Consider the following 15,024-nt stretch of genomic DNA (forward strand, 5'->3'; position numbering starts at 1 on the left):
TAAGATTTTCACCGAAATTTCCACCAAACCCGAAATTGCCACCGAAATTTCTGGTTTTCGGCTGAGGCCAATACCAAGTCCGAAATTTCAAACCTTGCTTGAAGGCACTGTAGTGATTCTTCTTCATCCTTCAATTCCCAAAGATTTTTTTTTTCAAAGTAATTTTCCCCAAAGATTTTGATGATCACACTTCGCTGTTCGATTCTCTCCAAGATTGGAGAGAACCCTATCCAAGTATTGTGTCATCTTCTCTGTTCGTTAGTTGTGTTGGCGGCACGATTTTGAAATTAGTGCTCATCATTTTTTTTGAATGATGAACGAGTGCTCTTTCACTCCCCTTCGTCCTTTCGTTTTTTTTTATTTTTTGCTTTTTTGACATGATAACTGACTGAGAAACCTATTACTGCCCCAGCTGGTGGTAAGTTACAACAAACGATAGAACAGGGTGCTATTATTGACTATAGGGCATGCAAATACCAATCTCCTTGATTACATCATGAAACAAAAGAACATCTATTGACTTTTGACTACACTAAACACATCAACTCTTCAGCACAAGCAAAAAATAACATATAGATAAAAGGAAAATTTTTAAAACCCAGATAGAGCAAGAAACACACCTTTCTTACAGCTTCACTTTTCTGTCAAAGATCCAACTGAACGGCATGATGGACGCTTCCTTAGCCCTCCCTTGAGCCCTATCTTCCAACCTCCGAATTCTGGGCGCCAACCTGCATAAGTAATCTTGAGCCTCACGTCCCTCTGCTGACAGTCCAGTTATTTTCTCCACATTCCACCTCCCAACCAAGAACTCGAGAATGTCTGCATAGTCCTTGGCCGTATAGACCCCCAACCTTTGTGCCACAGATGAGAAGTGCTCAAACAGATTGTCATCCCGGCCGTCATACATTAGGTGGGCGGGCATCGAGATTTTCTTCTTCATCATGTCGTAAAATGCAAGCACTGTGCCATCGGGATCAATCTCAAAGAGTTTCTCCACGATCTTGGTGTACGCAGTCTCATGACGCTTCTCGTCCGAGGCGATGGTCCCACATATATGTGCCAGTTTCAAGTCCCCATATTCCTTGGCATGTCTGGCGGTGTTCCCATGGGAGATAAAAGTTGCCCTCTCCTGAAAGGAGGTGTAGACGAATCCAAGATAGGGGTTGTTCTCTGTCCGGGGATCCTAACAGTACAGAGCAAAAGCATTGCTTGAGAAATTAATCAATTATAAATACCAATAGTGCAGTTCAGAAATATCATATTTTTATGTATCTCTACCAGAAAATGTGAATTGAAGTGGAGGAACAATAACAAGTCACAAATATCGGTTTCGGGAATTTATCGCCAAGGGAAAATCTCAGGACATATATATATATATATATATATATATATATAGAGAGAGAGAGAGAGAGAGAGAGAGAGAGAGAGAGAGAGAGAGAGAGAGGTTTCTACACACAAGTGTAGATAAGTTATCTACACACTAGCTTAAAATACAGTGGATGGCATGTTGTTTGGGTGATCCAAACCTTTCATTTGATTGGCCCTCACATAGATAGGGTGTCCACAAAAAATCAGCTCCATAGGATCATCCCAACCCTACGATTTGTGGAGGTAAAATGGACGTGTATAAACCTTCACAAATCTGTCCATTTTTTGCCTCCACGGTTCAAAGGGTTAGGATGATCCTATGAAGCTGATTTTTTGGGCACACCCCATCTATGTGAGGCCCATCAAATGAGTGCTTTGGATCACCCAAACAATGTGGGCCCCCACTGTATTTTAAGCTAGTGTGTAGATAACTTATCTACACTAGTGTAGAAACCGTTTTCTCATATTATATATATCCGGGTTTATATCAGGAAATAAAAGTAAAAATAAAATTATTTAAAAATATATAAAAGTATATAAATTAAGAAAAAATATAAAATAACAATGTTGTAAAAATATCATGATATTATCGTGATATTATCACCGTAAATGAAAATATCGATATATTTTTTAAACTCTATGTCGAGATTTTGTCGTTTATATTTTGAAAATGTCGAAGAATTATTGCAGTTTTGGCAAAATAAGCCTGAAATTTTTACCAATCAATACTAAATAACCTGATAATTCTGATACTTGGTTTCTCCAATCAGTTGGGTAAAATTAAAGAAAATCAAAGAGCAAGTACAGTAGGCAGAGAGGAATTTACCATTCCAGAGCCGATCAGATACTGAATTGTCTTCTCAATTTGTCTCATGTTAACTCTTCCAGTTAAGTACAGATACTTGTTCAGAAGGTCCCCGTGCCTGTTTTCTTCAGCAGTCCATGCCCTTGTCCAGATAGCCCAAGACGTAAGGCTCGCACCCGTCTCGTCACGGACACCGTCAAGGGTGTTGAGCATCGTTTGGTAGGTTGGAAGAGCTTCCTCTGTGATCATATCCCCAACCAAGCATACAAAATAATCATCTGGGATCTCCTTCGCTCGCTGTCTCAGCTCCTCAACTTGTTCATAGAAGCCGTCCGATTCAGGGTCGGGAAGGAAATCCTGTGGTTGCCAACACTTCTCAACGGGCTTTAGGTGTACAAGGATGTTTTCCTCTGCCCAATCTTGCAAGGAATTAAAGATTTCAATTTTCTGAGGCGGCATAGAATGGGAGATCTGAACATGTACCTCGCGAGGAGGGCTGAAGGGCTTCTTCACTTCCCTGAAAAAACCAAAAAAAAAAAAAAAAAATCATTCCCAAAAGCTTATGTTACAATTGTAGAATCATGGCAAGCCAGTGGCAGTTTAAGGTTGCTTCAAAAATAAGGATTATCAATTAAGGTACTTCATTGATGTTGTTAATTTATACATTTTTTGTGTATTTCCAGTCTTCCCAAAACATTAATCCATGCATTACTGGAAACAAAATCAGATTCATCAAAATTAAAGTGCTAATAAACCAATTGATCTAAAGAAAGATTTGCACTACCGAGTTTTGACTCCACAGTATCCAACTGATCAATTAGCTCCTTATAATGTAGTTACTTTTTCTTTCCACAATTGATCCATGTAATTACTTCTGTTCTTCTAATCAAAATTTTTATTGATAATAAAATTAAATAGCCCTTCATTATCTGGACACATTTTTATATATACTTCTCTTGTAAGTACCTTATCTTTTACATGTACTCTTTGGGGTCTGCCCCAGTGCTGCTATACTTTCAGGGTAAAAAACAAATTTAATTAAAACAATAGTCCTTCATTTTTCATTTAAATAGCTGGACACATTTTTCATTATATTTAACTTTTTCAGTTGCAGCATTTAGATATATACTTCAACAGTGTCACATATTTGTACAAAATCCACCTACCTCTCGGAGTTGCTGTGTCCGTCAATTGTAGGTCATGTTCAAAGTTGGTGTGTAAGTTACATGGAGTGCATCAATCTAATAATGACACTTGGTTATAAGCCAGGGGTAGGTTAATGTACATTTTCGGTATAAAAAGATGATGCCCAAACCATTTTCATTTTACAATCCTCAGTTTTTGGACAAAGGACCAACTAATACAGCAGTGATATGTCTATAAACCTATGTTACAAGGATCCATTTCCTTAAAAATTGCTTTATAAATACTCATGTTGGACATACATCAACATGGTTCTAAGGGAGTAACCTCAACTAGTTTGTTTTTTATTCATATACTATGTATACAGCTTCCATGTAACCAGATACTTTTCCCATCTCTTAAGATTTTAACAAGTAATAGCTGTATCAGATAAAACACCGAGAGCAGACAATAATGTACAAATAAAAAGATCGAATTTAGATCAGATTTCCATTTTTGGGAAAAAATGGCCTGTCAAACAATAGTATTTTTGTCTTGGGTATCGGAAGGACATTGGACGGACCAAAATCGGATAAATATCGCGGATACACCCAATATGCCTAACAAAAGCCCCAAAAAATTAGAAATAAATAGTTAAAAAATCATTCTACCTGATAAGAAACTACGTATATGCTCTATTTGCACATATTTCATTCCATTGATAGGTAAAAATTGTCGACTTCCTAATAAACTGTTGAATACTATTTATACAATCTGCACCCGTTGCATAGTTTTTCATATTTTCACTGAATCATTGTATTAAATGACTCCATAGTCCAGAGTCCAGAATCTTATATAATTCTACTTCTTTGAATTGCATACTTCTGTGACAGTTGGCCCGCCAATAATTCAATATAAATATGTAATCATAATGTAGAGTAAAAGTAGCAACTACCAAAGCAATATGGTAACAACATTCATCAAAATATAGGATATAAACTGCAATGTCTTCTGTATAGGCTATTTATATTTACACTACCATATTATGATAAAGACACAAACCCCAACTTGCATTTTAATCAGCTTCTGAGAGCTTTTGGGGAAATGTAATAGCTCTTGGCAGCTGTTTATGTAATAAAAGATAAGGTGAGTTTGTGTCATTATCAAAACATCGTAGTGCAAATATCAAAACCCTTCTGTATATTATATAAAGTACAAAGTCATAAACTGTAGTGAAAATATAATAAAAGACAAGGTGAATTTGTGTCATTATCAAAACGCGGTGGTGCAAATATCAATATCCTTCTATATAATGTATAAAGTATGAAGTCATAACTTGCAAAAATTGAAAAATCTATGATTTAGCCGACACTTTGAATTTATTGCTGACACACTTCGACACGACACCCATGTCCACACGTGTCGACACTCCTTTAGACACTTTTAAATGTATTGCTAAAAGTGTCAGTAACTTTATATGTATGTATGTGTATGGGTGTGCCACTACTTCTAGATTTTTAGGGGTTGCCATGTCAGATACCTTGTATCCGTGTCGAAACTCGGCACACGAATCAAAGTCTACAAATCATGATTATATGTACTTCCTATTTTGGTCGTGTCTCTGTTTCTAAATTTTGAGAGTTTGCAGTGTCCGACACTCCATGTCCGTGCCGACACGCGACACCCGTGTCTGTGTCCACAAATCATAGTGAAAAATAGAATATGCTGGTCCAATGCACCAATTCATCAAAATTTTAGACAACAAGATCCACAAAATCCCTCTAGAAACCTACCCCAAGTTTTTGAATAAAAGAGAAATGAGAAAAAATGGATTGTAAAAACCAAGGTTGCTAGAGCGGCAAGCGAAGGCTCTCAGGAAGGTGGGAAGCGAGAAGGGTCGAAGAATTATTTTTTTAATAGTTAAATATTTCAAAAAAATTTCAAAAAAAAAAATTACTAAAGAAATATAAGAAATAATTATATGAATCAAATATTTAAAACACACATTTTATTAAAAGATCCAACATTTACTTAAAGGAAAATCACTATCAGCTAAAATGCTTGTGTTGAGAATGCCTGACAAGATGAAATTTTTTTAGAAACCAAGTTATGAGATTTTTTACCGGACTTTTGAGATTTAATAATTTTTGGACATGATAGAATTTATGAATTTTTAAAATTAGAAAAATACCCTATTGTTTGGAAGTTAAGATTTTGACCCGACCCAACCCGTTTTTTTTTTTTTTTTTTTTTTCGAATTTTGTACTAGAACCGGAAAATTGACTTTTTATCCTTTTAGATTTGGGTCTTGACACTTTTTTTAATAGATTCAAATAGGGGGTATTCCCTTATTTACTAGTCAATCTTACGTAAATGAACAATAAAAGAAGTAAAGATATTTACTTAAATGACTTTACATGTAAATACTAAGAAGAGGAAGAGAAGAGGACTAGTAAGAGACAAGGAGGGTAGATAGGAAAGTGCTTCCCATAGAGTGCGATACATGTTTCCCATAGAGTGGGAATCGCGTTTCCCACGTTTCCGAAACGGGATTCTCAAAGATTGGGGAATCGAGAAGATTCCCGTTTCTGAATCGATTTTCGGGGAATCGAGATTCCTCATTCTGAGTAGAGATTCCTGCTTCCTTAATAAAAACCACATCCTCATGCTGCCAAAGGTGTATGCATAAAACAACTCTAAATAAAAAATATTTGGGGTGCATACAATGCATCACTCATATAACGTATTTGGGTACCTGAAAATTTGATATGTATCATCTGGAAGTTATATAATTCCATGTTCTCACAGGTGGGGCACATGATGAAATGATTTTTTTGACAAAACCTTGATGAGTATTTTCTTTCGTTATTCATTTTTAAAATTTTTTTTTGGCATTCATTATATGTAATTTAAATGTATTTCTACCTAAACAGACAATATTGTATACCTATATCATATATTTTTAGAATATTGAACATCTTTTCTTTCGACGTGGATATTCATCTTGGATATGGAGCTCTATTCTTTGGAGGTTTAATCATCGTAGGAAACCTTTTACAACCTTAACTATAGAATGGAAATATATTTGATCAAAGCTTTGAAGACCTTGATGGTAGAAGGGAAATAGATTTGATCAAAATTTCATGGCAACGAGCAAATGTCCACAATTCAATGGCTATTCAAATTGCCTCTGTCTCCTCCAACTTCCATATTTGGAATGAAAGGAATCTTCGTTATCTTTGAAAAAATGATTCCCATAAGATAATATCCGCATCTCCTTTCTTGGGTTCAAAGCGGTTCTCAATAAAAGAAATACTTCCATCCAATGGAATATTTGTTGACTCTCAACCCATTAGCTCGTGATGCCATGAGATGCACTTAACTCGAGCTCCTTTGAAAATCTTCATGCTTCTCTCGAAGAAGGGAAAGAGCATATAGGAGGCATTATAAAAAATGACATGGGTAATTATATTTCTGGTTTCTCTTTGAATGATAATTGTGATGAGATTGGAATAATTGAGCTAAAGGCTAAATATGTTGGGCTTCAAAATGCAATCAAGTGGGGCAGTAATTGCAAGTGGGTCGAATCATATTCTCCTATGGAAGTAAATATCATCGACCGACTTTTTCCTTGCTCTTGGAAAGCTAGAAATATCATGATTCACAAGTTCACAACTGACTTAAAGAAAACTCTAGACACATTTATCTATTGGAAAGAATCCAATACTTAGAAGCAAACACGACTCCAGATTTTCTATCAGAAAGCTCTTTTCTATTCATGTTTTTTGTATTCCCTAATCTTCCATTCCCCATGACTTTGGGGAATGGAAGAATATAATTGAAAATTGTAACAAGGTGGAATACTTCAGGATGTAACTCTTTCCTTTCATCAAATAAATGAAAGAGGGGTCCCAACCCAGGATGTAACTTTCTGTTCATCAAATACACATGGGGATCAGCCAACCTAACAAAAAAGGAGGAAAATAACAATCTATTTTTAAAATTATGTGTATTGTGCTTGCCATGGTTGCTAAATCGGAGATGAGCTCAGACTCATGTCTCACCCAAGTCATATAGGTCAGATCCCATCCCCATAATTTTCATATTTTTGGCCAAAATTACCGAAATTTCAATTTCGGTCAAGGCCGAAACTGATACCAAAACTGAAATTTGAAACCTTGGTTTGTAGTTTGTACTAGAGAGCAAACAGAATGAAAAGTACCCATGACAAGAAAATTCCCTAAAGCCACCCAAATTTGAAAAAAAACGTTGATAGCCCCGGTCAAGAATCATGCACAAAGTAGACATTTAAGACCATTAAACAAGAATAGATCTCTGCCAACTTGTCCCATATGCTTTAACCAACTTTCAAAGGCCGCTGTCAGCTTTTTGGGCATTGTAACAATTGGTTAGGCATACAGGATAAGGTGAGTTCACATATATTATCAAAACATGATTGTGCCTATATCATTTCCCTATATATATTCAATAGCACAAAACAGTGTTGGAAACACTAGAAATAGGAATCACAAATAGATAAACTAAGAAAACATAAGCGAAAGTCCAATCAAATTCAGATATCAATCAACATGAGACAGATTCCATGCAGTAGTCAAGATAGTGACATGAAAAGTAATTAAAAGAGAGTGATCACCAAACAAACTGAAATAGCATCAGGAGGTTGGTTCAACAAATGTGACAGTAGATTAACAGAGAAAAATCAAGAACAGTTCTCTCATTTTATTTAAATAATAACCCATTCCTCAAGAAAACAAAATCCAAATGTATAAACTAAAAAAAAGGACCACAATAAAACATTTTACCATACTCACAAAAGTGTAGAAAAAAAAAAAAGGAAAGCCCAACTGATTTTCTTATAGAACACAAAAATTCAACACCAAGTGAACATTTGAAATGAATGCAGGTTCATTCTTAAATTGTTCAAATCGCCCAAAAACATCCGAAGCTAACAAAATAACTACAGAAAAACAAAAACATCAACAAACAAATTTCAAAACATATCGTATCAAGATTCCACGAAACCAAGCTCCTCCATTCAAACCAATGTTTAAAAACACGGATGCGGCGCGTAATGCGGCAATAGAAAAATCCTTTTCGATTCGGCGAGGACGCGGCCAAGAACGAGTTTGACACGGCTGAGTACTCGATTGACGCTGTCATAACTTGGGAGAGTCAAAGGAGTTTTTAATGAATCTATAGGGCAAAACGCGGAACGCAGATGCAGCCAAGGTAAAAGGGAGTCGACTTGGGGGAGTCAACGCGGATGCGGGGGAGTTTTAAAACTATGATTTAAACCATCAATTATCCACTCGAACAGAACCTCGTAAGAGAAGGGTAAATCCAACCTACAACACACTCTATCTCTCTTTGTGTCTGTCTCTCTCTCTCTGTGGATAAATTCACAAAACTACATACATACATCATCCTCCAAAGAAAAAGAAACCCAGCCCGTTTAGCAATAAAACTAATCACTATTCAAAAAAGAAAAGACAATGAAACCCATTTACACTCCATGTAAAAAATTCAAAAAGAAAAATAATAGTAAATTATAGAAAAAGTGTAGATAGAAATAAACTCTCATTAAAGAAAATAAAATAGAAGAAAAATAAACTAATTGAATTGGAACATGTGCAGTAAGAAACGACACACCGAATCTTAATGTTTCAAAACGCGGATGCAGGCCAAAACGCGGCCGAAGAAAATCTTAGTCGACTCGGCACGACGTGGTCAAGTACTCGGTTGACGTGGTCATAACTCGAGAGAGTCAAAGGAGTTTTTATTGACTTTGTAGGACAAAACGCGGATAGCGGCCAAGTTGAAAGGGAGTCTACTAGGGGGCATCCATGATGACATGTGAGAGTTTTGAAACTATGCAGAATCTAACCAAATCGAAACAGTTCAAAGAAAAAAGAGGAAAAAATGCATAGAAACCATGCATTTTAGAAAAGCATGACAAAATCTAATCCTACGCCCAAGGAATGTTAACACACGCCCACAAAAAAAAATGTCAACACAGATTGAAGAGCCATATTTGTCAATCAACCTCCAGATTCAAAAACCCCACATACATTCAAGTGAAGGCAAAAAATTACTTGGCCATTGCCGGCATTCAGGATAGTGTCAAACACAGTAAAAAATATTTGGCTTAGCTAGAACCAAGGTTTTAAATTTCAATTTCGGTTTTGGTTTCGATAGCCATGGAAACGGTAACGTTTCGGGTTTTGTTGGAAATTTTGGTGCAAATCCTGTAACATGGAACCATATAGAAATATATACGAATGATAGAATTTAAAGATGAAACCTCAAAGGCAGAAAGATTTCTTTTAGGCATGTGAAAAGTACCGCAAATAAAGATGTCGATAAGCTTTCTAGGGATGATGTTTCCAAAGAAGGGTTGGAGCTCTTTGATTTCTAACCATTCGAACCGTGGAGGCAAAAAATGGACAGATTTGTGAAGGTTTATAAGGGAAAGTTTTATAAGACAGCTGTGAGGCCAGCCATGCTGTACGGCTCAGAATGTTGGGCCACCAAGAAGCAGCATGTGCATAAGATGAGTGTAGCGGAGATGCAAATGCTTATATGGATGTGCGACCACACAAGGTTAGATCGAATTAAAAATGAAGACATCCGTAAAAAGGTGGGGTGGCACCAATTGAGGAGAAGATGAGAGAGCGTCGCTTAAGATGGTTTGGGCATTATCCAATGTAGGCCTTTGGATGCTCTAGTGAGAAAAAGTGACTCGTGCCAAGTTGATGGAGTAAAAAGAGGTAGGGGCAGACCGAAAACAACTTGGGTAGAAACAGTGAGGAAAGACTTGAGGGCTAGGAACATAACATAGAATATGACTTTGGATAGGAGAAAATGATCCATGTAGACGAACCCAACTAGTGTAAGGATTAGACTTAGTCATTTTGAGCCGGATAGATCCTTTCACCTTCTTCATGAAAATTTTCTAAAGGATTCATTAGCCGCTAGTTTGGGACAAAGACTTAGTTGAGTTGAGTTGAGAGTTGATTACCCTATCTATGTGAGGGCCCATCAAATGAATGCTTTGGATCACCCAAACAATGTGGCCCCCACTGTATTTTAAGCTAGTGTGTAGATAACTTATCTACACTAGTGTGTAGAAACTCTCTCTCTCTCTCTCTCTCTCTCTCTCTCTCTCTCTATATATATATATATATATATATATATATATATATATATATATATATATATAGAGGAAAAGGATTGTACGCTCAAGCGTACCAAGCTTATGGTACGCTCGAGTGCCCCAATCACATGGGTCCCACATTTTTTGTGGTGATCCAAAGCATTCATTTGCAAGGCCCTGTCATAGATAGGGTGTGTACCAAAAATCAGCTCCATTGAATCATCCTAACCCCTCCAAAAGTGGAGGGCAAAAATGGGCAGATTTGTGGTCTATTCATTTGTCCTCCACAAATGGATGGGTTAGGATGATCCTATGGAGCTGATTTTTGATACACACCCCATCTATGTAAGGGCCTTTCAAATGAATGCTTTGGATCATCCTAACAAAGTGGGCCCACATGTGATTGGGCACTCGAGCGTACCATAAGCTTGGTACGCTCGAGCGTACAATCCTTTTCCTCATATATATATATATATATATATATATATATATATATATATATATATATATATATATATATATATATATATTTAAATAATTCCTTTTTTGTGTTTATTTGTGTTTTTAGTGGAGCTCTACACGAACCCTTTGGCCATGTATCTCCCGAGCTCCCTTATCTTCTCTTAAGCATTACAACACTGCATAATCGATCCATCTAATCTGGGCAAAAGATTTGGCTAGAAAGGAACGCTCGGACTTTTGAGGAAAAATGTGCCCCTATACACCGGTTAGCTTGGAAGATTGGATTTAGGGTGGCTACATGGGCTCGTCGGCACAAAGAATTTTGGGGATACCCAGTGGACAACATTCTAAGGAATTGGAAGGAGATATTATCCGGTTATCACCCGAAATTGAAGGTGTCAGCGATTTGGAAATCTCCTCTCCCCAATGTCATCACTCATCAGGCTTAACATGGATGGTTGCTAACTTGGCAAACCCGACAAAGTGGGAATTGGCAGGGTGTTTAGAGATCACAACGACACTATCATCTTCGTCTTTTCCGGTCCGATTGGTCTAACAGATACTACCGAGGCTGAGGTTCAGGTCCTCCACTTTGGTATGAGCATATTCATAGATTAGATGGAAGGCAAGTTAGAGGTAGAAAGTGATTGTTTCAACATTATATCCTTGGGCACAAGGTTCAAACTTTGGACCTTGGAGATTAGCTAAGTTCGTGGATGGGATTTGTGCCATGACCAATCATAGATGTTCCAGTTCCAATGATCTTGTTGATAGATTGGCCAAATCCAGGGCCTTAAGGGACTCTCTGTATTCGGGACATTCCTTGCCCCCGATGTGCACCTGTAATCATTTTCCTATATATACAAGTTATCTTTTCTACAAAAAGAAAAGAAAAAGAGAGACAGAGAGAGAGAGAGGAAAAAAAATGCACACATAAACAAAATCCTATAATGAAAAAAACGAACAGCTAATTGGTTCAACACCCGTTCGTGAATAAACAAAATCCAAAAAACTAACCCAACTCTCAACAAATTAAAACTGAAAATCAAAAGCATCACACATCTCCATACAAAATGAAAAATACATAAATTGCTAGTGGAAACAAGAAGAAAAGCTAATCTACCATGTCTAATAACAAAAAGACATTAATAAGTAAATCCAATTCCTAGACAAAGATGAATAAAACTACAAAAGAAAAAACCCCACATGCATTAATGAACTTCCAAACAAAGAAAAATCTGCACACATTCCATACAATAGAAAGGGAAAAAAAAAATTAAGCATGCATCAATTGAATTTCACAATCAACATGTGCATGTTGCCCTTCAAAAAAAAATTATGTGCATGTTAAAAAAAACTTTAAGAAAACACAAAACCTAACCTAATTCTCAAAAAATTTAAACAAAAAATAATAATAAACAAAACACACCATCATAAAATCAATCAAATACTAAAGATAAAAAATTCTCACATAACCAAACATCCAAAATAAAATTTAGCCCAAATTCCAAAATAAAAAATAAAAAAATACCCATCACGAACCATCAATTAAAAGTGATAAGATCTAATTAAAATGAAATGAGAGGAACCCACATGGAATTAGAGCTAAGCGTTGAAGCCATGCAAACCCTTGAAGATCTGGGATTCTCTGTTGTAGGAAAACCCATAAGTTTCTGACATTGAAAGGTAAGGGGAGTTTTCAGAGCCATTTTGAGAGAGAGTAACTAACAGTGATGAAGGAGAGGGTGTAGGACATATTAATAAGAAACCTGTCAAGCAAAATAACCCTTCTATCCTCTTAAATTACTAGATCACCCTTTCATGGTATTGCTGTTTTCTATGGGCTGTTTTTAATAAATGCCTTAGGTGTGATTTCATAGGAGAAACTGAGAAAGTGGTTGGAGGAAAGTGCTTCCTCCTATTCTAGAATTACCGTATTGCCCTTTTCTTTAATATGTTCTTAGATTTTATGTTAACCCCTTATAAAACAAGAGCAATGATAGATGCAAGGGAGCCCTTGCATCTATCATTCCTCTAAAAACAAAACCAAAGTTAGCAAAACTTGATTAGGCAAAAAAAAAATGGACAAGAAATATTTGAGTTTAATATGGTATTGGTTCAAAAAAATGTAGTAAAAAATAGAAACACAAAAAAATGCGTTTAAATTTTTTCGTTTACAAAATATAGTGCGGTAATGCTGGAAAGTTGGCCCAAAAAACATGTTTCATACATTGTTTAAGGGATCTGCTAGCGTCCTTCGCAGAAGGCATTTCGCGGATGGTCTGTTGCATCTGACAGCATCGTGCTGAAAAGTGAGCCTCTGTGGCTGCTGTCAGATGCAACAGACTATCCACAAAATGCCTTATGTGATGGACGCCAGCAAATCCATTCTTGAAAGGCGTTTAAAATGGGATTTTGCTATGGACAAAACTACCCCTAGTATTCTTTTATAATTGGCTCCATAATGTCTAACTTGATCATGTCTCGATTATTTCAAGAAACTAGTAAAAGACACGATGGTGGATGCCATAGAGAGAAAGAGGCTTGTAATCTATGGTGAAGATGGATAAGGGTATTTTTGTCAAGAAAAAAAAGGGAAGCAATGAATGTCATGAACCAATAGCCGTTTAAGTGGACAAAACAAGGTAACTCCCATCTACAAGTAGGTAGCTTTTGAGGGTCTCTCTTCATGTAATTTCCATTAGGAATATGGGCAAACGACAGAGGTAATTTGTTGCAATTCTATTGTAGTCTGGGCATAAATGAAGGCATTTGTGTATACGCTGACGGAAATAACGAAGAAGGATATTCCACTTGGCAATGCTCTCTACCTGCATGGAACCCACGCTCTTTTCTTGTTTCTTTTAGTTTTGTATTTTTCTGCTTTACTGCTTATTATTGATCTGTTGTGCATACACGCCTCATACGGTGTAAATCAGCTCTCTTATTCATGTGTGGGCCCCACCTTATGCATTGGTTTGGATGGAGCTGATGGGCCCCACCCAAACAAAAATGAGAGAAATTGATATATCCGGCCCCTTTTCTTCCCTAGGCCACCCCTTCTAGTGTATTTTTTTGGGTAGGTAAGCTGGACTGAACGTCTATCCTCAAGTTTGGAGAACAAAGACTTAACCATCTGAGCTAGAGGCTCAACCCTTCTGGTGTATTTATGACCACTCTTTGTACTCTAATGAGGGGGTGGCCTGCGTACAACATGGGGTGAATTAATCATTTTCCAAGATGAGTTGTAAAATGGGCCCCACGAAACATGGTGTATAATAGTGGGCCGCGCCGTGGATTGGGTTGGTAATAGTGGGGCTTAATTGGGAGGAGATTGTGGGGATATTTTGATCCAGGGAAAAAGTTACCTGAAAAGTTTTCATGGGAAATAATATTCTCTTGAGAGAATCCAAAATCTAGTACGATTGCAATTTACCTTGAAAAGAGAGAAAATTTTGTATTTTGGAAAATACTTTTCATAGAAAATGAGTTTACAAAATGATGGAAAATTTATTTTTTATGGAAAATATCTAATAAAATTGGAATGACAAAGGGTTTAATTCTCATTCTAGCAAAATGGGAATCAGTTTTGTTAAAAAAATGGGAGCATATGATATGTACACGTGTACAAAAAAGAAGAAAGAGCCATAGGTTAAATCTAGCAATGAGTTATATGACAAAAATATTGTTATTATAAGGTTAAATTTATTATTATTAGTATTATTATTATTATTATTATTGATAAGGGCCAAAAAGATCCTCAAATCACGAGCTTACACGTGGCAGTAAGACATACCCGTGATAACTCACTGTGCAAAGGATAACAAGGTAATAACGGTCTACAACCAAACCAAAGGGTCTTAGCCTAGCTCCTACCCAATCATAGGCCAACACCTGTAAAAGGGTATAGGAAGCAGATAAAGATCAAACCAAATAAAAGATCGACACCTGTCCTCGAGGGTAAAAAGGTAAAACAACATACGAACCTTTGCTATAATAGTCGGCAACAATCCCAAGAAAGGGGACCAAGAATTTTACTGTTCATAGCCATTACATAAGCATTACATCATCTATTGTAATACTTTATTTC

At 36.5% G+C, this 15,024-nt stretch overlaps 1 protein-coding gene across 1 annotated transcript; it reads right to left on the reverse strand.

Moving 5' to 3' along the window:
* Positions 1 to 434: 434 nt before the first annotated feature.
* On the reverse strand, positions 435 to 12,684 carry LOC143880326 (stearoyl-[acyl-carrier-protein] 9-desaturase, chloroplastic-like). Its single transcript, XM_077383210.1, has 3 exons — positions 12,528 to 12,684; positions 2,198 to 2,693; positions 435 to 1,186 (listed from the first exon to the last, which is right to left on the reverse strand). The coding sequence occupies exons 1-3, from the start codon at positions 12,641 to 12,643 to the stop codon at positions 626 to 628; spliced, it is 1,173 nt and encodes a 390-aa protein (XP_077239325.1). The 5' UTR covers positions 12,644 to 12,684; the 3' UTR covers positions 435 to 625.
* Positions 12,685 to 15,024: the final 2,340 nt, after the last annotated feature.

Source organism: Tasmannia lanceolata, unplaced genomic scaffold (assembly GCF_043159265.1).
Source record: "Tasmannia lanceolata isolate RefF3 unplaced genomic scaffold, GAP_Taslan_0.1 ptg000006l, whole genome shotgun sequence".
In the NCBI taxonomy this organism is placed as follows: domain Eukaryota; kingdom Viridiplantae; phylum Streptophyta; class Magnoliopsida; order Canellales; family Winteraceae; genus Tasmannia; species Tasmannia lanceolata.

Excerpts from the sequence above, each read along its gene's own strand:
- LOC143880326 (XM_077383210.1), bottom strand. The coding sequence starts at position 12,643 with ATGGCTCTGAAAACTCCCCTTACCTTTCAATGTCAGAAACTTATGGGT. Across the intron at positions 2,694-12,527 it reads ACGCTTAGCTCTAATTCCAT|GGAAGTGAAGAAGCCCTTCA; the intron begins GTGGGTTCCTCT and ends TGGTTTTTTCAG. Across the intron at positions 1,187-2,197 it reads ATCTGATCGGCTCTGGAATG|GATCCCCGGACAGAGAACAA; the intron begins GTAAATTCCTCT and ends CTGTACTGTTAG.